At 41.6% G+C, this 22,277-nt stretch overlaps 2 protein-coding genes across 2 annotated transcripts; both read left to right on the forward strand.

The window, feature by feature from the left end:
• The first annotated feature begins 192 nt into the window (after positions 1–192).
• Positions 193–2,996, forward strand: ATG12 (autophagy related 12). Its single transcript, XM_063180928.1, has 4 exons — positions 193–364; positions 512–648; positions 2,152–2,214; positions 2,563–2,996. The coding sequence occupies exons 1-4, from the start codon at positions 193–195 to the stop codon at positions 2,620–2,622; spliced, it is 432 nt and encodes a 143-aa protein (XP_063036998.1). The 3' UTR covers positions 2,623–2,996.
• An 8,444-nt stretch (positions 2,997–11,440) lies between these two features.
• CDO1 (cysteine dioxygenase type 1) lies at positions 11,441–21,515 on the forward strand. The gene is made up of 5 exons (XM_063180927.1): positions 11,441–11,666; positions 13,789–13,866; positions 15,802–15,959; positions 18,392–18,561; positions 20,752–21,515. Exons 1-5 carry the CDS (start codon positions 11,485–11,487, stop codon positions 20,779–20,781), a joined length of 618 nt encoding a protein of 205 aa, XP_063036997.1. The 5' UTR covers positions 11,441–11,484; the 3' UTR covers positions 20,782–21,515.
• Positions 21,516–22,277: the final 762 nt, after the last annotated feature.

Below are 22,277 nucleotides of genomic sequence, written 5' to 3' on the forward strand. Positions count from 1 at the left end.
GCCGGCGGGGCGCGCGCACCACGTGACCGGCGGGGCGCGGCCGCTGCCGGCGGGACGACTGGCGCCGCACGCGACGCTCCTGGCGTGTCACGTGACGGGAAAGACGGCGTCCCACGAGGGACAAAACGCCTCGCGGAGCAGAGGCCGCCCCTGGGTGGCGTCACTTCCTGCCGCCAGCGCAACAGAGGCATCATGGCGGAGCCCGAGGAGCAGCCGCCGCCCGCCTCAGCGCCGAGCGGCAGCCGGAGCGACGGCGGGGAGGAGGCCCCGGAGGGCGGGACCGCGGCGGGGCCCGGCGAACCGGGCCCACCCCCGGCCGGGTCGCCGGGCACCGAAGAGCCCGCGGGCGACGCGAAAAAGAAAAGTAATGGGGTGGGAGGCCTCCGCGGGGGCGGGCGGGCGGGCGCGGTGACGGGCAGGTGTGGCGGCCAATGGGCGGCGCGGGCGGGCGGCGCGGGCCTATGAGCGGCGGGGGACGGGCCCGCTGTGACGCGGCGGGCGCTCCCCGCAGTTGACGTGCTGCTGAAGGCCGTGGGCGACACCCCCATCATGAGGACCAAGAAGTGGGCGGTGGAGCGGACCCGGACCATCCAGGGCCTCGTGGACTTCATCAAGAAGTTCCTCAAGCTGATGGCGTCCGAGCAGCTGGTACGAGCGGGCACTGGGCGGGGCTGAGTGCGCAGGGCCCGCGTTGTCAAACCTGCAAAGACACTGTTGGAATCTAGGCTACAGCTGCCTGCAGGAAACCTGGAGTAGCAGCACCGAGAGAACTGTTCCAAATAGAGTTAGGATGTAATATAGAGCGAGCTGTGGGTGTGTGCAGTACGCTGTGGGTATGTACAGCACAGGGTGGGTGTGCTCGGCCCTGGCCTTTGGGCTTGTTGTAGTGTCTGTATTTCTCGGTGTCTGTCAGGCAGAGCTGTGTGCATGCTGGACAGCCGTGTGTCCCAGGGAAACATTGCTAGGCACTGAGTACCTGGTGGAACTAGGTATAGAGACAGAGTATTGGAGAAGCAGTCCAGAGGTTTTTGGGATCAGCTTCCTGAATCTGAGTGTCTGTTTCCTTCAGAACTCACATCTAAAATAGTTCAGCTACTGTCATAGGAGTGATTTTGCTTTTAAAATGGGGAGTTGGGAGGTGTTTGTCCTTGGGCAGCAGATTGCCAGTGTTATTTATGGATTCCTTCCTGCGGAAGTGACTAGCCAAAGTGGCCTCATGATAATACTGGAAGAGCTGGAAATACACTTGCACTGATTTTGTTTTTCTGCAGTGAACTCTCAGTACAGTCCAAAGTTTTTATTGAAGATACGCAGTTAAAGCTAGCCTCATTAAAGCAGTCAACTAAAGTGTAGCCGAATTCATTCTATTCTTTGTTTGGAAGATCTTATTTAAGTATATAGGCATAAATGCACTGGCCTTCTGATTCACTTGGAAATCATGAGGGATCTGCTTTTCCATAGTTTAATATTTCAAAGAAGAGTGATAAGTATGATGCTGACCAAGGACATTCTCAACAGTTGGAGTCCGTGACTATCATCTTATTACCTCAGCACAAAAAAACCCAGGAGCACGTAGCCTTCCTGTGTGGCTGAAGCCTAAGGCTATGCTTCAAGAACAAAGCCCTAGGAATTTTATATCTTTTATTAGGAAATAGCACATGATACCCCAGTGTCCACTGTTGCCCCACACAGCAGATCACAAGGCCCTCTTTGTCATTGAGATTAGGTCCTATACATGTAAATGTATTTATTGGAGCAGGAAGTTAGAAGGATGACTTGAAAATAGAACAAGATGTTTCTTATTTCTGTGTTGGCCATTCTACTTGAGCAAATATGGAATAGTGAGTGAGTGGTTTGGGCTGAAATAAGAGCAAGAGCTGAACCCTTTGTGCAGCTGTATGGGAGAGTAATGGGTCAGCTTGCAGGAAAAGGAAGTCAGCACGTTTACTTTGGCTTGGTCAGCTGGTCAGATAGAGGGGACTCCTCATAGTCCTGTTGCTCCTCCACACTGAAGTGAAAATGATAGTAACTGGTCGTATTCTGTTATATGCTTAAAGATTAATAGCAGAACTTTTGACTGCAGAATGATTCTTCTCTGTTCCCAGTGGGATCCTGTGCTATCTCCATCTCTTCTCCCTCATTTTCTTGCAGTTCATATACGTAAACCAGTCTTTTGCTCCGTCTCCAGACCAGGAAGTGGGGACCCTCTATGAGGTAACTTTCATCCTGAATATCCTTTCCAAATGCATTTAGCAGGATTTGCCTGCACGCCTCGGGCCCTTGAAATCTCCCACTGCCCCTAGCAGTAATAGCTTGCATTTAATTGTAGTGTAATTGATATTTACTGCTCTGTGTGAACGGGGTCCAAAGAGATGTGACTTCATGCAGTCTCTGGAAATGCATTCCTTCATGTGCAGTGTGTTTCCATGCCTCTCACTGTAATGGGGAGCTTTCTCATGACAATATTCCGTGACATGTTTATCTGATGGGAAGGCTTTTTGTTTTGCTTCATGTATATGCTAGCCCATGAGTAACAGCTGTTTTTTTTTGTTTTTCTTGCAGTGTTTTGGAAGTGATGGCAAGCTTGTACTACATTATTGCAAAACTCAGGCATGGGGATGAATGACTGGCCACACAGTTGTTCAGGTTTTCTCTTCAAAAACGGAGAAAGGACTAACTTAAACTCAAGCTGTAAACACACAGAAAGAGGGATTTTTGCATTGCTGCCTATGAACATATGGTGCAGATGAATAAGCAAGGACCTGGTTAGGCTATACGATCGCATGGCGTTTTTTCTGATGTACATGTGGGATACAGAAAAAACACCTGCACTTGCCATGTACAGTAGAGCCAGCATTCTTGTTGCTGAATACTTAATTGCTGTATCTGAAGGGAAACTTTCAGTTGTTTGCAGGACTGACTGGACACCTCTGTCCATATGTTGTACTGAAGATAAGAGAACCTTTTTATTAAAAGTAATGTCTGTTGTACATGTAGCCTGGGATTCAGTTTACTTCTTGTGTGTTTTACATCTGTGGTGTGCATCCTGTTCTTTGTGAAATCTTCATCTTGAATGTGCATTATCTCATATTATTTCAAGACAGTATTTTGATTTTTTTTCCTTGTAATACATAGGCGTTGTTATCTAGTTTAATTACTCCACCCTTTGCCTTCATCCTGTTGGTAAGTTGAGTACCTAATTTAGGATGGCACATTATGAGAGGCCTCACAATGCTTCCCTCCTGCACAAATTTTTTAATGGTTTGTTGAAGGCTCAACACTTCAGCAGTTCTCAAGCTGTTTTTTTTTACACTGCTTAATGACTTGCATCTTTAGCTGAATGACGTAGCTACATGTTGCACTTAGAGTTCTTGAAAAAGTAGATATGAGCTGCTAAAACCTCTATATATTCTCTTTTTGACTGTTGTTAATTTTCATGTTTTACCAGCTGTGTGGTCCACTAAACAGTAGCATGCAATTTATATTCTTTGCTAAATCATAGCTGTGAGAATTGATGTGAGGTTTTTTCCATTATTGAGAGGACTTTGTACCTTGGCTAGGGTGCTGACCTTTGCTTTTATTTATTGGGGAGTTTGGGTTTGAGGGTGGAGATTTTTAGTGGGTTTATTTGAAGTGTCTGTTGTACAGTCTTATGTGTTTGTTTAAGCTGAACCAAATTAAATGTTAGTTGTTTGCTTGGAAAATGTTCTTATACTGGATAACAGTTTTTGTCCCTGATGTAATCCAGTTCTTCAGCACATACAGACAAAACAGCCATTTCTAGTTTAAATAATGTTTTTACTGTAGTCTGGAACTGCTATTTCGTACATAAGTGGCTCTTATGTAGTCTCTGCAGCCTGTGTATTGGATTTTTTTCCACCTGGAAGAGTAATACCCAGCTTAACTTGCTGACAGTTTGCGTGCAGCGTGCACACATGCCGCTGTTACACAGGCACATGCTCTGAATGCTTGCTGTATGCGTTGCTTGATGTATCTTGGCACTTTGTAAGTGGAAAACTTGGGTTCACTTCATTAAACTAACAAGGCAGAATTTGTTGTAAACTTTAAACTTCAGATATCCATACTTTTGCCTGCTCAGAACCCTGATCTCCTGAATCTCCATCTCTTTAAAAGAGCTGTTGCAGAGGGAAGCACTCTGATTCTGTCCGGTTGAGGACATTGCCTGCTTAGTTACTGTGACGCCAGCATAACCTCGACAGCCACTAGAGGGTACACAAGGACAAAGGTATTTGCATAGTTTTATCTAGGACTCTTTTTCAATCTTTTTCATAGTATGTCCACATGCTGGCCTTACAAATATAAGTAGTTTGTTTTCCCGTGTGACAGTATGTTTACCTAAGATAAGCTACTAGTCTGGTTCTCTTTAAAGAATGTTCTATTGGTGCCTTTCACCTCACTTGAACTTAACAAATGAAACTACTGATAAACTGCAAATGTGCTCTTAAGACGTGATGCAAGAAGGTTGATGTGTGTGTGTACTGGGGGCGTTGTGTTTTGGTTTTAGAAAGTCAAAAGACATTGAGATCTTGAAGAACTATAGGGCATTGTGTCTGCCAACTAATTATAGAAGGTTGTCATTTATGCTGAATTTATAAATAATTTTTATCCTCTGAAGTTGAATAAAAAATCGTTTGCCTCAATTCCTCAAATTGTGATAATCCAATAATGTAAAACCCATAGTAATAGTCTGGATTTCCTCCTTTACCACATGCATTTTTGGACCTGGATAAATGAATCATGAAGCTTTGAATTACTCATTTATCTAAGATTCAGCTTGTTCCCTCAACAGTACTTGCTTTTTGCTGGTTGCTTCAGCATTTTTCTGCTCTTAATTTCTTTCCAACCCCAAGTAATTTTTTCTTGGGGTCTAGTTTACCAGTATACAGCGAGTACTTACTGATCCAGCCCTTGCTTTCTGTTTTCTCAATGCTCCTAAGCGGCTGCCTTTATTCTGTTCCTTTTATTGACTGCCAGCTCCAGTTCTGCTAATTCCCCCATGTAACTTCCGTACCTTCTTTACAGAGAGAGTCCTCCTTTTTGACATTTTCCCTTTGGGTTTGTACCTTGCATCAGGGAGGTGGTCAGTACTTACCTCTGGTAGCTCTTTGTGGACCATGGACTCTGTCTGGAGCTGAGGTGTGATTTTAGGTGGCAGAAAACTTTCCTTGCTCGTATTCTTAAGTAACAAACCATACTGCAAACATTTCAAGTAAATTATGTGTCAAGTAAACAAGTAAGTGCTTCCCAGTACATTGCTTTTAGAACTTGCAAGAGACATGTTGAATCTCCTATTTTAAAAAGGGACAGTTATAGCTTCTAAAATCATAGATTGTCCTGATATGCTTTTCTCTTTGAAAAGAATATTTCCAGTAAATTGGAAACATAAGAAGCCCAGGTAGAACATGAGCTGTGTTCTTTGCATTTGGTGTCATTTAAGTGACTTCAATTGCTAGAGTGGGAGAAAAAGGGCATGAAAGTAAAGACTGTCTCTTGGACAGATCAGTGAGAGTTGTACAAAACAAAAAATTAAAGTCTAGATTTACTCAGAGTTTTGTGCTCAACCGATACGCTACTATACTAAACTGCCAATATTTGTAATGTAATTTAATTCACTTGATTTAATGTAACTGCTGAATTAACAGAAAAAAACAAATTGAAAAAAATCAATAAATAATTTTTAAAGACTGAGAAATAAGTATTGGAAAGGGAAGTTACTACACTGTTTTTATGAAAGACCTAGTACTTCACAACATCCTGATATTAAAAAGTAATTCTATGCAAAATTCATTTACCCTGTTTCAAGTTAATACTCACCAGATGCAAACCCTTCACACTGTGAGACACTACTTTTATTAATTATTATAATGGTTTAGAGACTAGCTTTAATGATAGGTTTCTAATTTGTAGTTTGAACTAGTCTTAAATGCACATGGAAACCTGAAGAAGCTAAATGAAACTTAGGTTACATCAAGAGTGAAATTATAAAATACACAATTGTGCCTCCTGTGAGCATACTGAGCAGATGTCATCATTTCCAGGACTTTAAAGTCTCAGAAAACTACTGCTTAGATCTTAACAGAAGATGTGTCTGTATTAACTATCCCCACAACTCAAACCTGAATATACTGATACACAGTAAAGTCATGGTGAGGGGGCTGGAAATCCACACATCCATTTTTCCAACTCCTTCCAATGCCAAAGCAGCTTCTATTTACCAATTGTCACTGTTCATTCTCATTTTGCAAATCAAATTCTGCTTGTTTGCACAGCTTTTTAGCTTACGTTGCTCTTGACTACCCTGAAGTCTCGGTTATTCAGAGATATAATACAAATGTTATTCAAGACATTATCTTACTACAACATCTTGATCTTGAGGGTTAGAAAAAAAAAAGGGGGGAGAAAAAATTCCTTTAACTCTGGAGTTTTTCATGAGGACTGTGAGTATTACAAGCTTGTATAAAATTCAATGTGCATTAAAAAAATAAAAGGTTTTCAGCCTTGTTTTGTATTGGATCATCATGAGAAGAAAAACGTTTGACAAGAAAACCTGTAAAATGCATTTCTTGTTTGCAAAGACCACGCTTCAGCTTTGTTAATACCATGTTTAATATGCTTCCAAAGCTAAACGTCACAAAACCCCACACTTTGCTCTTGCTTTAATAGCAAAAACGTTGTGAGATGTCAGATGCCTCTTTTAGTCAGAATTAGAGCGACAAAAGCTCATTTAGAGATTGTTTCTTCCTAAAATAGGTGGTTAAAAAAGGTTGAATCACATTTTTGACTGAGACCAAAATGAGTATGTTAAAGGCTTAATGTTAAGCCTGTCACACTACATCTATGTCACTAGACTTGGTAGTGCCAGGAAATTTTCTGGGACACTGTAGCCCAGTCATCTGTACAGCTGGTTGTTAGAACACTTGCTGGCGCAGGTTTTGGCCTGTGCTCAATTCAGGAACTGTCAAGGTACCATTTTTGGTGGGCACATGGGATGTGATCGGCCTGTTACAGAGTTCAGGAGGTAAATAACATTGATGAAATCTGTTCTGTGCAAGCTGGCTCTTGCACAGAACAGATTTCATCAATGAGTGATGGTGCCAGGGATCAGTCCTTGGGATACTTGTTGCTCAGTACACAGGTGAAATTTCAGGTGAGATTTCATCCCTTGTATGTGCAATAAGAAGAATTAAACTTTGGGACAAAAAACATGGTCCCTCTTCAACTTCAAGAACAATCTAGGAATTTTTAAAAAATTATTCCTCTGCATTCCCTCCATGCAATTGTCTCTAAATGACTAAATTGATAGGCCCTAAATGCCTACCAATAGCCACAATCAGCTACATTTTTTGTTAAATATGCAGAATATAGATGGTGGCAAGGTACTAGCTATATGTCTTGGCACTGTCATACCTTACTTTATTAAAAGTAGATGATGAACATTACTTAATAATTTTTTTTTTTAAAAGTACATGACTCTTGGAATCCTTGCTCTGTATCTTCTTATGGAATGATTCCACATGAAAATTATACAATGTGTATGTATCAATTAGACTGACACTATGTGCCATTAAAATATAATTGCATTGAGGGCCTAACCTTAAAAAAAAGGTTTGACTTAACATGTTCCAATTGCAAATATCAGTATATTATTTAAAGCAGATAAAGATGTTTCCCTTGAATTCTGTTTGGTAACAGAACTAATAACCCTAAAGAGCTCCTAATGGGAACCCTCAAAGAAAGAAAAAAGATCTCCACATAAAAGTGCACAGCAATGTTCCTAATGTGGAGGCTAGCCAGTACTTTGGCTTTCTCATGTAAATATCATAAATTTTAAAAGACCACAAATTTATTTAAGTCTCTTTCTTGCAGAGAAAAATGTCAATATTTTGTATTTTATTTATAGCATATGCATTCCCCACCAGAAGTGGATCAGACTGATTCTTCCAAGAGTCCCTTCTGTGGTGTGAGGTTTAATGCCACACAGCTCTTCAGTGCATTGTTTGGAGTTTGCTTTTACCTTCAGCAGAGCCCATGCCCTTTAGTAGTTGCTGGTTTTTTCAGTGAATTACATGATTTTGTTTGTGGCATCCTCATTTCACTCGTGTTTTACTTCATGTTTTTTAGCCTGAAGATGGTGTTTAACTGCATGATATTTGATGCAATTGCTCTCAAGCTTTTTTTGAGAATTGCTGTGCATGCAGCAGTTTTTCATCAAAGATCACCTGCATACTGAGTGATCAATGTCACTTTATACAACTGAGGGGCAGCTGCACTGATACATTGATTCATGACTACATTGAGTCATGTAGCCCCAAATCTTGCACTACAATTGCTGATCCAGGTTTTCTCTTTAGAACCCTCTACAAACATCAGAAACTTAGGTGAACAGAGACCTAACAAAGAGGTGACTTAGTAAAAGGGGTGGAAATAATTTCATCTGGAAGAAGAGGTGTAAGTACCCATGAGGGTGTTGAAGTGCTATTGCCTGGCCAGGCTAACAGACCAAAGAGACACAGCATAGCTGTTTGCTGCAAGAGTCTGGTCATGTAGACATCTTGGATCCCACCTTCAACTAGCTCACAATTTTTATTTGGAGTTACAAGATATAAAATAAAGTACAATCACAAGCTACATTTGCAGGCCTAGTACATGGTGCAAAGTGTCTAATGCTGCAGTTTGATAATTCCATTGATCTGACTTGAAGATTTTCCTCAGTAAAGCATGAGAGAAACCTTGTGAGCTGCACCCCAGTAGGAGATGATGTGCCAGTAAGTGACTGAGCACTTCAGCTAGTAAGTGTCTCCTGGAGTTAGATGTCGCGTCAAACGATTGCTTGATTTTCTTATACCTGTCTTTTGGGTAATAGCAGAGTGCTTCGGCATTTGTACATAGAGCAAAGGTTTTGTGGTTAAAGTCCAAACACCTATTCTCCAAGACAAGTTTTTAATAGGATACTTGAGAAATACATATAATAGTTCATTTCTTCAGGTGTATGATTTCCAGCAATAAAAGCACATAAAGTCCTGCAGTCTCCTTATGCAGAATCACAACTGAGAATGTAAATACAGTTCTTTTGCTGTGTGGATTTCAGTGTTCTCTTTTTTATATTGAATATTCAGTGACAGTTAACTGCTGTATGTGCTCAGACCCTTGTGCCATTTCTGTTAATAGGGCATAAGCAAAAGCACAAGTTGGAGACACAAATATTGTTCCTAATGGTGTTCAGTCAGTCAAGTAATCAACTCCTGTAGACATTTTGGAGATCAAAAAGTAGGTTGAACAATTCCAAATTAAAAACTGTAAACACTTTTGAATAGAAGCAAATAAAAAGTATAACTATATAAACTGTAATAAACAGCAGCAGTTGTAAACTGCAGTAGGTAGATCCAGCCTGATCCCTTACTTGTAATAGAGGGAGGTATAAAATGTTCTTTTACTAGCAGTATTTAACTAATGACCTCATCAACTTTTTGGCAAAGGGATCAAAGTACTGAAGTGTCAGGGATTAACGGCAGTGGCATAACTATTTTTCCCCTGGATTTAAATACCAGGGAAAATACCTCCAACCACAAGCGTACAAATAAACAGAGAAATATAGCTGCTGGAAATTAGTTTCTGTCAGATCCTGTGAATATCAGAATAAGACAAAAAATACTTGAAAAGTTACCTCATGCTGCATTTCAGAACCCATAACTGTGATTCTTACATTTTATTCTTGAAAGATGTTCTATTCCTTTGGGCAGTGCTTCCAGCAGCTGCCAAAAGAACGTGAATTCTGCCTTTGAAATAAAAGACAGGGTATTTCACACTAATTCTAACTCTCTGTAACCTACAGCAGTTTTAATGGTGCTGTATGAGACTTCTGAGGTGTACTGAAAAATGTGCTACTTGTCCGTCTAATCCTTGGAGGGCACCAACCAAGAGCTGACATTGAACAAAGGCAAATTTTGTTAAGAAATAAGACTCATTCTTAATTGTGAATTTGAAAAAGTTACCTAGGGAAGTGATATGCTTGTTCATTACCTGCATTTGGCCCAGAAGAGTGGACATGGCTGCTGAGATCAGCACAAGAGTTGTGTTTAAGAGATTTGGGATAGTCTTAGGTTCTCTCAGACCTTAAAAAAAATCTTGAAATTATTGCAGTTTTCTCTCTCTTTCTCTCACACACATACCAACAATAATTTTCAAAATACTGTTAAAGCAGGGTCTGCTTTCAGTATGCCAGGAGAGGTTCTGGAGTGATGGCTAAAAATGTACCTATTCAGTACACTGATTTGTGTTTAATTCCAGTTTGCTAGATTCCAGCTCCATTTAAAACTGGGAAAGTATTCCCAACTGCAGAGAAGTCAGAAATTCATTCAGCCTCTCAAGCTATATTCACTTTATTAATGGCACTTCTTTTTGTCATGCCTGTACTTTCATGTACAGGTCAGGGAGAGGGAAGAGAATGCAGGTGTGCTAAAAATCCCTTAAGGTAAACTGTCTGTAAGGGAAACTGCAAGTTGCCAGTGTTGTGAGCACCTTTGAGCCTCAGAGCTACAGCACCCCACACCACCAGTCTGCTTACTTCCAGAGCCATATCATAAGGCAGACCTGAAGAGCTGAACCTTTTTTCTCTTTAAGAAAGAATAGATGGATTTTCTTCAAATAGTGTTCTATGGTGTATAGTGAATTCATTTGCCAGAATTCATGACTAATAACAGCTCTTAAAAGTAATAACAGATTAATTACAACTAATAACAGACTAATAACAGATTTCATTAACAGCTGAAGTGGAAGGAAGACGGCTGGTGTGGTATCTACTTGTTCTGGTGCCAGTATATAGATTGGATAGACTGAGGGGCGTGAGGACGGTCTGTTGTTTTAGCACAGTCTGTTTTGTCCCATTCACTGTTTCTGGGTGTCATTCTGAGTGCTAATGGTTACGGCAGCCCTAATTGTTCCTGCAGAGTGCACTGGCTTTCAAGAAACAGCACTATCAATGGGCAGGCTGTCTGTAAGCAATCTCCAGCAGCAATCTTCTGTGTGCTTGAAATAGCTGTGTGTCTTGTTTTGCTTTCAGTAGAGCTTTTAGATGTATTTTTTCAAACCAACGTGTGAGTAACGGAGGCAGCGGCAGAGCGCACTCCCCGACAGAGGGAGAGAGATGCTTTCCGCCCGGCAGCGATAGCCACTTCTCCTATTTCCCCCGCCGGGATACCGGAGCGCCAGACGCCCGCCGGCCTTCCCCGGGCTCCGGCGGAGCAGCAGTGAGTGAGGAGCGGTGGAGGAGCCTCTGCAGCCGCCTCCGGCTGCTCCCGCCCGCCAGGGTCGGTGTCCGCGCTCCCGGGGACGGGGACGGGCAGCTGTCCGCGGGCCCGCCCGCCGGGGCGGTGGTGAGCTCCCGCCGTGCCTCCCGGCGCATAAAGGCAGGCGGCGGGGGCCGGCCCGGGGCAGCGGCTGGAGGCGGCACGGGAGCGACCGGCGATGATGGAGCAGCCGGTGCAGACGGAGACGTGGAAGGCGCGGAGCCTGGAGGAGCTGATCCGTATCCTCCATCAGATATTCGCCGAGGATAAAGTCAGCGTGGACGAGGTCCAGGCGCTGATGGAGTCGTACGAGAGCAACCCTGAGGAGTGGCTGCAGTACGCCAAGTTCGACCAGTACAGGTAGAGAACACCCCGGAGCAGGGAGCCCCCGGCCGCGCAAGCGGCGGCCGCGGCGAGGCAGAGCGGCGGACGGGGACCGGGATCAGCAGGGACGCCGGGCGAGCCCCTCCCGCCTCCGCCTGGAGCCGGCCGACAGCTCCTCCGGCGGCGCCGAGGGGCCGCGGGGCAGAGGCCGCGGGGCGGGGGTCGCGGCGGGGCCGGGGGCGGGGAGCGGGCGGAGCGGCCGCGGCCAATGGCGGCCCCGCGGCTCGGGCGGGCGGCGGCCCCGCACCCGGCCCCCGGCCGCTCCCGCTCCGGGCAGGGGGCCGCGATGGCCCGGGCAGACACAGCGGCGTGCCGCAGAGCCCGAAATAAGCGATAAACCGCAAGGTGGGGAGGAGGAGCCCGGGAGAAGCGCGGGGGGCGCGCAGAGGGACCAGCACTCACGGCGCGCTCGGGGTCTGTGGCCGAGCCGGTGCCTTCTGCGCGCCCTGCCGTGTTCGCGGGCCGGGAGCTGCCCCGGGGCAGGGCAGATCGAGGCTTTCTGCTGCTGCTCACCGGCTGGAAGGAAAATACCTGTTGGGGTTCTAACTCCTCTTGCTCTGCCAGCGACTGATTTATGTCTGCCGCTGTTGGCTTCGCTGTTTTAAATTTCAAGATAAATGCATTTTATTCGAGTGTTTTCTTTAAAATACAAACATAGAAATAAAACCCCACTCAAACACCTCAAACTTCAAAACTTCTTGTTAACTGTGGCATTGTGACAGCATCATTCTAGCTTGACTTTTTTAGCCTCCTTTCACCTCTCTGTGACTATATTCCATTTGGAACAAATAATGACATTTGTAACAGAACATAGGAAACCAAGAATCGGGAAAACAAAGTGTGTTAACATTGGTTGTGGCAACCTTTTATTTATATATTTATTTATTATTTGGTATTTATACATTTATTTTTGTCAGCCAGACCTGCACAGAAATAACAGTGCTTGAGAAGTCTTGTCAAATGCCAGCATTGATTAATTGTTTTCTGACATCATAGGAGAAATAAGTCTACGTAATATATGTACACATTGTGGATGCACTGAGAGGCAGTGTATAGATATAGATGTTTCCTTTGAAAGTAGTTCTTTATGTGCATCCTTTCTTGAGTAAAATAGAGTGGACTTATGGGGATACTAATTTGAAAGTATTCAACTGACATCAATGCACTTTCTGTGTGCCCTTGCTTGCATTTTTCAGGTGAGACTGAGGCATACCATGGTAGGCATAAATATTTTCTTTACTTGGCAAAGTGCAAATACTCATGGCTACTGCTAAAATTAAATCTGAAGGTCTCTCACTGAGCTACTTGTACCATAGCATCAGACCCAGATCAGAAGGGTCACTCTATGGGAAGCTGGAGCAAAATCCAAATCCCTTCTCTAGTGGACTTTTCAATTGAACAAGGTGATCAGAGTTCAGGGGAAACTTAAAGGAGAGTAAAAGGAAACAAACACAAGATGTTATTTGAAAAGAAATTTTGCTCTAATAAACTTTGTTTAGAAGTAGATGCTGGCAAAACATCCCTCACAGGTGCTTTATCCACACAAAAATGCTACAATACAAGACATGGAACTTTCAGGAACAGAGTGGGAGGACCATGTGCAGGAAGTCTGGCATCTTCATTCTTTGTTGTTTTGGCTTTGTACAAATGAGTTCTGTGTAAGAGAAGGAAAGCCAAGAATATCAGAAAAGGAGCTGCAGAAGAATGTAACTATGTATTTTTCTTGTTTCATTGCAGTCCTCTGTTTCTAATTATAAGCCAGCTGCTGAAGTGACTTCATTCAATAACCATTTTGATTTGATCCTGTCTACCACTCTAGTCTGACTCACAGTTCCCAAACTCCAATCATCTATGTAATTCAAAAGAAATAGTATTCAAAATATTAGATATTCCTTTTCCTTCCCAGAAAAATATTTCTTACCAAAAAATGCCAAACTTATAAATGCAATTTCATTTTTTCTAAGTAAAACTTACATTTCAAGAAAACAGAAGAAAAATAGTTTTTGTATGTCACAACCTTCTTCCATAAACATGTTTGTATAATTTTCTCTTTTATAGACATATTAGTACAGTTAAGAGCAAACATTTTGTATTTCAGGTACACAAGAAATCTTGTGGACAATGGAAATGGAAAGTTCAACTTGATGATCTTGTGCTGGGGTGAAGGTCATGGCAGGTTTGTATTTAAAAACTATGATTTTAGCAAACATATAAATTCCCCCCATCTTTTGTATCTTTGTCATACAAAATAGAGGAAAAATAAATAAGTCCTATGGGAGCTATCAGAAGGTGTCTGGAAAGTAAGCAGTGCAGGGCTTGTATTAGTATAGCAGTCCTGAATACCTGCTGTAACTTTTGCAAGTTTGTAGTCCATGGCCATTTGTAAAGCACTCTTTCAAAAATGCTTTGTTTTTCTACAAAAGCTAAGCTTCTCTACTGTTTTTAGTCCCAGAGATATGACCCTGCTCAACCTGTCCCATTCAACAGACCCATATAACACCTGACCTCAGAAGCAGGACTAGGTGCAGTTTAAATAGTCTTCATTCTTTCAGGGTTTTTAAATCTGCCTTGTGGCAAGATGAGAAAAGTAGATTTTGCTTAGGACTACCGATGGGGAGGAGGGAGCCCCTTTCCAGAACTGTTTGGCTTTCTCTAGGTTTGTGCATCTCATCTCTTCCCTCAAAATGGATCATAATGCTGATGTGGCCTCCCAAGTCATGTGCATAGACTGTACACTTGGTTGTGTTGTCCTACACTATGTCAGGGCAGGATCTGTCTCTTGGAAGGTCTTTCACTAAGTGTGGGCTGAAGCAAAAAATGCAATAGCAAATATGCAGGTTTTGGACTGAATATTCTCAAATCTAAATAGAAAAGCTAAGGAGATGTTGGAACAGGGGTTTGTTTGTTTGTTTGTTTGTTTGTTGCAATTGATCATGTACGGCATTCTTTAGAGGATGCCATAATATGAAACTCAGAGCAATACAGAAACTGAGCTCACCACCTCTACTCCTCCTAGGCTATTCCCACACAGCCTGTAATTTACGTTAAACTGTGTTCAAGTTGGATGGGCATTTGTTACAGCTAGACTGAGACAAGCTAGTTTTGCTTCCTGCAAGAAGAAGGTCAGATTTTCTCATGTTATTTGGAAGGACCATGACAAAGTGGCATTTGTGAAGTGTTCTGTGCCTGAAGCAAACCCTGCTCTCTCAGCATCTCTGTTTGCAAGAAATCCTAATTTTTGCTGAATAGAAACAGTAATGTAAAAGTACCAGGTTTTTGATTGAAACTTATTAGCACTGTACTTCAGAGGGTCAAATTCCCTCTTCTCTTTTGCCCCAATGAGTGGAGAGCTCTCCCTTTGTCCTAATCCTGTTTACTTCTATAACAGTTACTCCTGCACTAAAAGAAAAATAAACTAAACTAACTATACTAAACTAAATATCTAACCCATATGTAATCTCTAAATGTGGCAAATAAAACATGCTTCAGAGCAAGAAGAGAGATCAAGAAAGCAAACAAATCCTACCAGATTCTGTTGAGTTTTAACATGAAAATGCCAGTGAAATTAACAGCTTAGTATCGCTGGTTGCATTTAGTACTGTCAGAGTGAGAAGTATGGCTTTTTTTTCAACAATGCATGTGAATCCCAGCAGTAAAGGGCCTATAGAAGTTAAGCAGCATTAGCTCATTTCTTCATATTTTGGAAGTGAGCATGGTGGATTTGCAGAGATCAGGTATACTTGCAAGTTTATGTCAGCCTTTTCCTGGGATCATGGTAGAAGCATTGTTTTGTTTCTTGGCCCAGAAGAGTTTTTGCATTCTGGAGAAATTTTCAGCCCTACTCCTTTCTCCAGACTTTCTTTGTGGTTCTCTGTATTGAAGTCATAGGCTGACCAATATCTGACTTTTCTCCAAATCCTGCTGTATATGAACTTAGTTCAATATATTACCATAGCAGCAGTGTAAGTAGACATCCCTTAATGCACGTCCCTTGTGGAATGGAATTTCATTCTAAGGTTTTGTCCTCATACAATATGCTATGTTGTCTGTCTTGCTCTGAAATTAAATATGCGTATCACACTGAGTTTGGTTATTTTTTTTACATATATAGCAGTATCCATGATCACACTGACTCACACTGCTTTATGAAGATCCTCCAGGGAAATCTAAAGGAGACTCTGTTTGAATGGCCTGAGAAAAAAGGAAATGGTGAAATGACTAAGAAATCAGAACGAGTTTTGAGGGAAAATCAATGTGCCTACATTAATGGTAAGATATTAAGCTTGTTTTGACAATTATCTGTCCATGAGTCTTATTCCTAACGGAAGAGTTCATCTGCTTTTGTCTCCTACATTTAACAGTATAATACCTATGGCTGTATACACAGTTTAAGAATGTGACTCTTTAGACTCTGCACAAGCCTGTATTTAGATTCAGTAAAATAAACAACCGCATCAAAAATGTGCTTTTCACTCACTCTTAAAACATTGTAGCAATTGCTTGTAGCAATAATAATAATAGTATACTGGGTATCTCCTCTCGTCCAAACAGCCTTTAGTATTGTGCCCCTGATGATTATGTGTAATTGCTTGTAAATATAAACTTGTATAGCATTTTTTAAGAAATAAGAGAAGCAAAGTTTAGATAGCTTGATCACCTTGCCTTTTTTTTTTTTTTTTTTTTTTTTTTTTTTTTTTTTTTTTTTGTTCTCAAAGAAGTAATCCTTTTACTCAGTCATGGAAAATTTATGGTGAAACTGTAGAAACTGTCTATGAAATAAATTGTCCAGCCAGGAACAGAAACCTGTGACAGTGCTACTTCTTGTTCAAATCAACAAAAGGCTGTAGTGCTGAAGTGCAGCGTGAACAAAACTGAAATTCCCAATCTACAAAAAAAAAAAAAAATACACAATGTTGCAAATGACTAAGATTCCATCAGTAAGGCTCTTTAAGTACCTAAATCCATGCCATCATCACATGTACCTGTAACTATTACCACCTCCTGCTTTGCTGGAGACCATCCTGGAGTTGCAATCTGGGTGTAATGTGTGCTGGTGCTATGAAAGACCCTGCACATTGTGCTGGACCACTTTGAGTTCAACAGAACAAAGGTGAAGCAGCAGACAAGGAGGTCATCTGCTTTACATGTCATGGGTAAAACACTAGAGGGGCTGACCTTGGGAACTTCCCAGCTAGAGGGAGATTCATGTTGGGTTAGGAACTTAGGCAGGGTGAAGGCACTGAGGAGAAAGACTGGTGTTCTGCAGCCCTCTGTTGAAGCTTTGCCGTGCTAAATGAAAACACTGAATTGATAGGGCAGGAAATGGCTTGACACATCTGCTGCTGCTCCTGTGCCAGGGACATGGGGTCTCCACCTCAGTCAGGTTTCCCTACATATGCAGTCCTTTCCAATGCAAACAACTGCAGCCTGTGTGCATCTTACCCAAAGCTTCCTCAGTTGTTTAAAACAAATTTGGTATCCAGTCCTCTGAGGCTGTTTGGATCTCTGCCATGTTTCATAACAGATGTTTTGGTTTAAAAGGAACATGTTAAACAAGCAGAAGGAAAACACTGACAGTGTGCTGATTGCCATAATTACATTGATAGCAAGTGCCTTCATGATTCTACTGTGTGCTTCTTGGTTGCTCTTGTACATAAGGGTCAGAAACAACTAAACCCTGTTTATTTGAGTTCTCCGTTAGATGAGCAAAGGACTTTCCCCCAACTGCTACATCCTCTATTTAGACAAAGTATGTTAACAACACTTTGGGCTTCCAATCAGACTTAAGAGTGTACTCATGACTCTCAGGGTACCATGGCTATGTTGCACAATACACGTCCAGGTATTATATAACAAATTCAAGTTCAAAGGCCTGAGCTGTTTTTACAGCAGGATCATAAATTCATTATTTTATGTTTTTACAGCAGAGTCATAAATAATTAAATTCAAGGTCTCTCTTAAGTAACTCAAAACCTCCATTTTAGTGTAGAATGGACGTTTTGTTTCATGGATGTGATTCTTCATACCTGACATTTTTCTGTAACAGCTTGATTATGCTTACTATTCAGTCATGATTGGAAGTGTGTCAGTCACTATTGATTAGTTGCTTTATAGGAAAGCGAAAGCAAATGAAAAATGTGTTCTCCAAACCAATAAACTGGAAGGATTCATTAGGAAACAGATGCCTGCAGTAGAAGATACCATATGTCTACCCATAAGTCCATGCCCCAAATGCACGTAGCTGACTTTCAGTGTGACTGATATCGTTGTTACTCGTAAAGAAGTACAAAAGCTTTTGCCCTCTTCCTGCTTCTGAAGCATGTAGAGCAACAGGTCTCCTAGGAAAATAAATGAGCTTGAAATCCTTTGGGAATGAGAGCTAGAAAAATATTTACAGTACGGTCTTCCTTAATTTTCTTGGGATTTCTGTTGGCCTTTATCCTGTGGCAGATAATCTAGAAATTATATGAACTGTGGAAGGCAATAACACATTTTGAATTACCACTGTATTTAGAAATCTGTGCTAGAGAACACCAGTCAAATTCCCTGTACTGAATTACTTGTTGCCCATAAAAGTGTGGCCATGCCTATTTGCTCATGAATTACAGTTTAAAAAGTATTTTTTCTAGGCAATTGAGATCTCATTGGATCTTCTTGCTAACACACCTTCTTTTTGCCATTTTGTGCCTTTGCTGGTGTAGACTCCATTGGCCTGCACCGTGTGGAGAACATAAGCCACACAGAGCCTGCTGTCAGCCTGCATTTGTACAGCCCACCCTTCGACACCTGCAACACCTTTGATCAGAGGACTGGGCACAAGCACAAAGTCACGATGACCTTCTACAGCCAGTTTGGAGAAAGGACTGTCTGCGTAAGTACAAGATGAGGGGCTCCTCACCCAGCCCTGGGCTCTGAGCGCTGTGGGGTTGGGTACAAGGGGCTGCCCTGCGGCCTGCACAGCCTGCGGTGACCCTGCCCCGGGACATGCAGGAGGGTCAGCACCTCTGCCCTTCCTGGGCCTTCCCCTCTTGGATCAGAAAAAAACTGTTTTCAAGTACTCTTTGATTGGTCAAGTTGCACTTCCCTTATGTGGAGTTCCCTGTTTTGTTGCCTTCCTCTCCTTCTGAGCAGAGAGGATTAGTGAGACATCTGCTACTAGTTAAGCACCTTCAGGCCACAAATGATGGTAAATACAACCTAGCCCATGGAAAGTGTGAAGTAGCACATTGTTTTGGCCAGCATTAGTCAGGTGTGATGTTTCCTGCCTAAACTGTCCTGCCAAAAGGGATCACATTTCAAGAGGTTTTAAACCTTGTAGCTTACTGTAAATACTTCTTTAATCAATTCAGTTCTTCATAATCACAATATTCACAGAGTAAGACATGATCTGAGAGGAAGAGTAGGCCAGTTGTCTGTTGTCTGCATTCTTGGGCAATGGGTGATTTTATTTGGATAGGAAAGAAATCTTAAGACCATTTCTGGAGCAACCAAGCTGGAACATGTGGGAGACATTAACAGGCTTTCAGCACTATTCCATGCATTGGGAAAAATAACTACTTACCTGTGGAGAAAAGACTGATTCTCAATGTTCAGCCACAGATGTTCAAACACTGTTTAGTTTTGTTTGATACTGAACACTTTTATTTTCCTTGAAGCTAGAAATTCAGTGCTCAGGAGTTTCCTAGAGTGAGTCCTTAGTCAGATCAATTTAAATTTTTTTATAGTTGTCAAGTACCATGTAAATTATTTCTCTGAAGCCTGCCACATTACCAAACAGCTGAAACAGAAATTTTAGCCTTCCCAAGTTTGAAAAGTCCTTGAGAAATAAATTTGAATTTATAGTTCAGATTTTAAAGGGTAATTAACGTGGAAGAATTCTGAACAAAATGAATGCAAGGATTCAGTGTCTGTTTTCTGTCTTTTTCTTTTAATTCTTTATTGAATATTTAGTACCTAAGATAGTACGCGAGACTGGGTATTTTGGCTTGGAGTGTTTCCCTGCTCTGATCTGTAACCATCTGGCGGTGTTTTCACCATTTATGGGGCAGTGGATCTGGCGTATAGGAAAGAGCTAAATCTTAATCGTTGGGTCTCTTTCATGAATTCCTCTAAATGGAATTTCATTAAACAAGAAGGTGGTAGAAAGTCTGGACCACTCAGCTGCCTAAATGACTTCATGCTACAAAAACCTTCTGGTCTCAGTGACTTGGTTTCTGGAGAACAGACTGAAAAAGCAAACTTTCTTCTGTTTACCAGATCACAGAAGGACCCAGGGAGGCAGAGATCTATAAGTTATAAATATCAAGAGAGTAATGTAATTTGTTTGTCTTTTATGAGTGAGAAGATTGGCTGAACAAAAGCACATTCAGTTCTTCCTCTTTGTCTTAATTATTGTAGATAAAATTTTAAAATTTTTTAATTTTATCTAAAATTAATGTCTTAATTTTGTGGATTAAAGACACATGTAAATACCTTGTGATTTCTGGCCTCTGGCCATGATGAATTCTTGATTAACTAACTCTCCAGGAAACACACAGTAAGTTATACGGGCTTAATAAAAAAAATAGTATGTGTGTCAAAGGACTTGCCCATTGGAGTAACTGCATAATTTAAGTACAAAACATGAGAATACTGATAGGAAAGTCCACTGACAGAAATGTGATTTTGTGTTGGGTGTCACAGCACACCAGTTTCTTCTGCCAGGAATTTTGCAGGGGGAGGCAGTATCTGTTTGCAGCCTGTCTTCCAAGCTGGACATTCCAGCAGTTTCTGTCAAAATGAAGTAGAGCAGGCTATCGGGGAGACAAGATAGTCTGAAGTAGGAAGCAGTCCTCAGCAGTCCCTTCTGCCATGAGCTTACTCGTGGTCACCCAGAGCCAATAGACAGGGTGACTTTTTTGTCACATGGTGCCTTCTACAAAACTCTGTCAAGGAGCACTGAAAACATACACTCCAGGTATTTTTAGGAGCTACTCTGAGAACAAAGGTACACAACGAGACCATGAAATAGTCAGTGACAGTTTCTTTCCTTAAAGCAACAACTTCTCCTCTTTCCTTTTAGGCTACAGGAGTGCCGCAGGAGAACAACTGAGAAGCATCAGCACGCGTTTGCATAAGACCTGCTGAATGTTTAACCAGGGACAGAAGACTTGCATGGCTAAGGCTGACAGCCAGATCCATTTCATTACTTGTACATCGGAGTACTCTAGGGCACCCTCCAGACCACACACAGTTTCCTCGAGCAAATGCCAATTATGGGACACTAAGCTAACTAGTGCCATAACCTGCTTCAGAGGTTAGATGCCTTTTCTTAGGCTCCTGTTAGAATTAAGTAGCTGGTTGTCTAATTATAGCGCCTTTTAAGCTCCACCTTGGTTATCACACTGAGAATATCAGAAATAGGGTTTTTAAACATCATCTGATTCTTCTCAATAAACCTATGGGGATGTATGCTTTCAATGTAATTAGTAACTATATAAACTTCCAAGCTTCCAGTCACTTGTACCTCTGGGTAGTACAGTAGATACAACTAACAGCAGTGCCTTTTTTTTTTAATTAAGTCTTTTAGGTTTTAATGCGTTAGGCCATCTTGATAGTTTTGTGCATTTTTTTACCTTTTTTTTTTTTTACAATTTAATTTGTCAGATCCTGTTTTAAATAGGAGCAGAGAAATGCTTCATGCATGATGATTTTCAAAACTGATTCCACAGAGATTTGATGTTTAAGAAGACTAATCATACTTAATTCAGCTAATGTCCAGATTCCAAAGTATTCTGTGTAGCTAATGAAGAAGAAAACTGAAATAAAACTGGATTTCTGCACTGATTTCAGAATTTTAAACTTTTTTTTCACTGTAACTAAAATACTCATCACACTTTACCAAAATCCACATTCCTCATGAATTTTTTCCAAGTAATACACTGTTAAAAAAGACTTTTAAAAGTTGGCAGTATGTCAAACATGCAAAGAATCCTGACTCAAATTAAGTTGGGGGGAGTTCTGTCACTGAGTGTGCTGATGTTTAATTTTATCCTCCAGATTTAGTCACAGGGAAAGAACCTTCTTGAAAAGAGTTAACTGTAATTAAACACATAAAAATCAGTAAAGATGAGTGATGGAGATTATCTCATTCATTTAATGCAGTTAATAACATATTCTTAATTAGGCAATGTGTAGCAGTTCTCCTAGTCTCGTAGGTGACTGCTGGGTAGTCAGACAGCAGTTTAAATTTTATCAGTATTGGGTTGAGTCACATATTTCCCTCTATATTGACAAGCTCAGGAAATATTTACTTTATGACACCCCATTTCCAGAGAGGCTGTGTCAAATTTTTAGAAAACATTTGAGCAGTGTGAGTGTTTTTGAATGAACCCGTGCCTTGTTGTGAAAGTGTGACAGCACGAGAGATGAGCTGAGGCTGGCAGTCTGGCTGTCCTGCTCATGCAGGGTCATCTACAGCAGATTACTCAGGACTATGCCTAGTCGGAATTTGAGTATCTACAAGGACCAAGGCACTACAGCCTCTCTGGGCTTTTGGTGTTTTATCACCTTTTCAGTAAAAAAGGCTTATGTTTACACAAAATGTCT

This window comes from Melospiza melodia, chromosome Z (assembly GCF_035770615.1).
Source record: "Melospiza melodia melodia isolate bMelMel2 chromosome Z, bMelMel2.pri, whole genome shotgun sequence".
NCBI lineage: Eukaryota > Metazoa > Chordata > Aves > Passeriformes > Passerellidae > Melospiza > Melospiza melodia.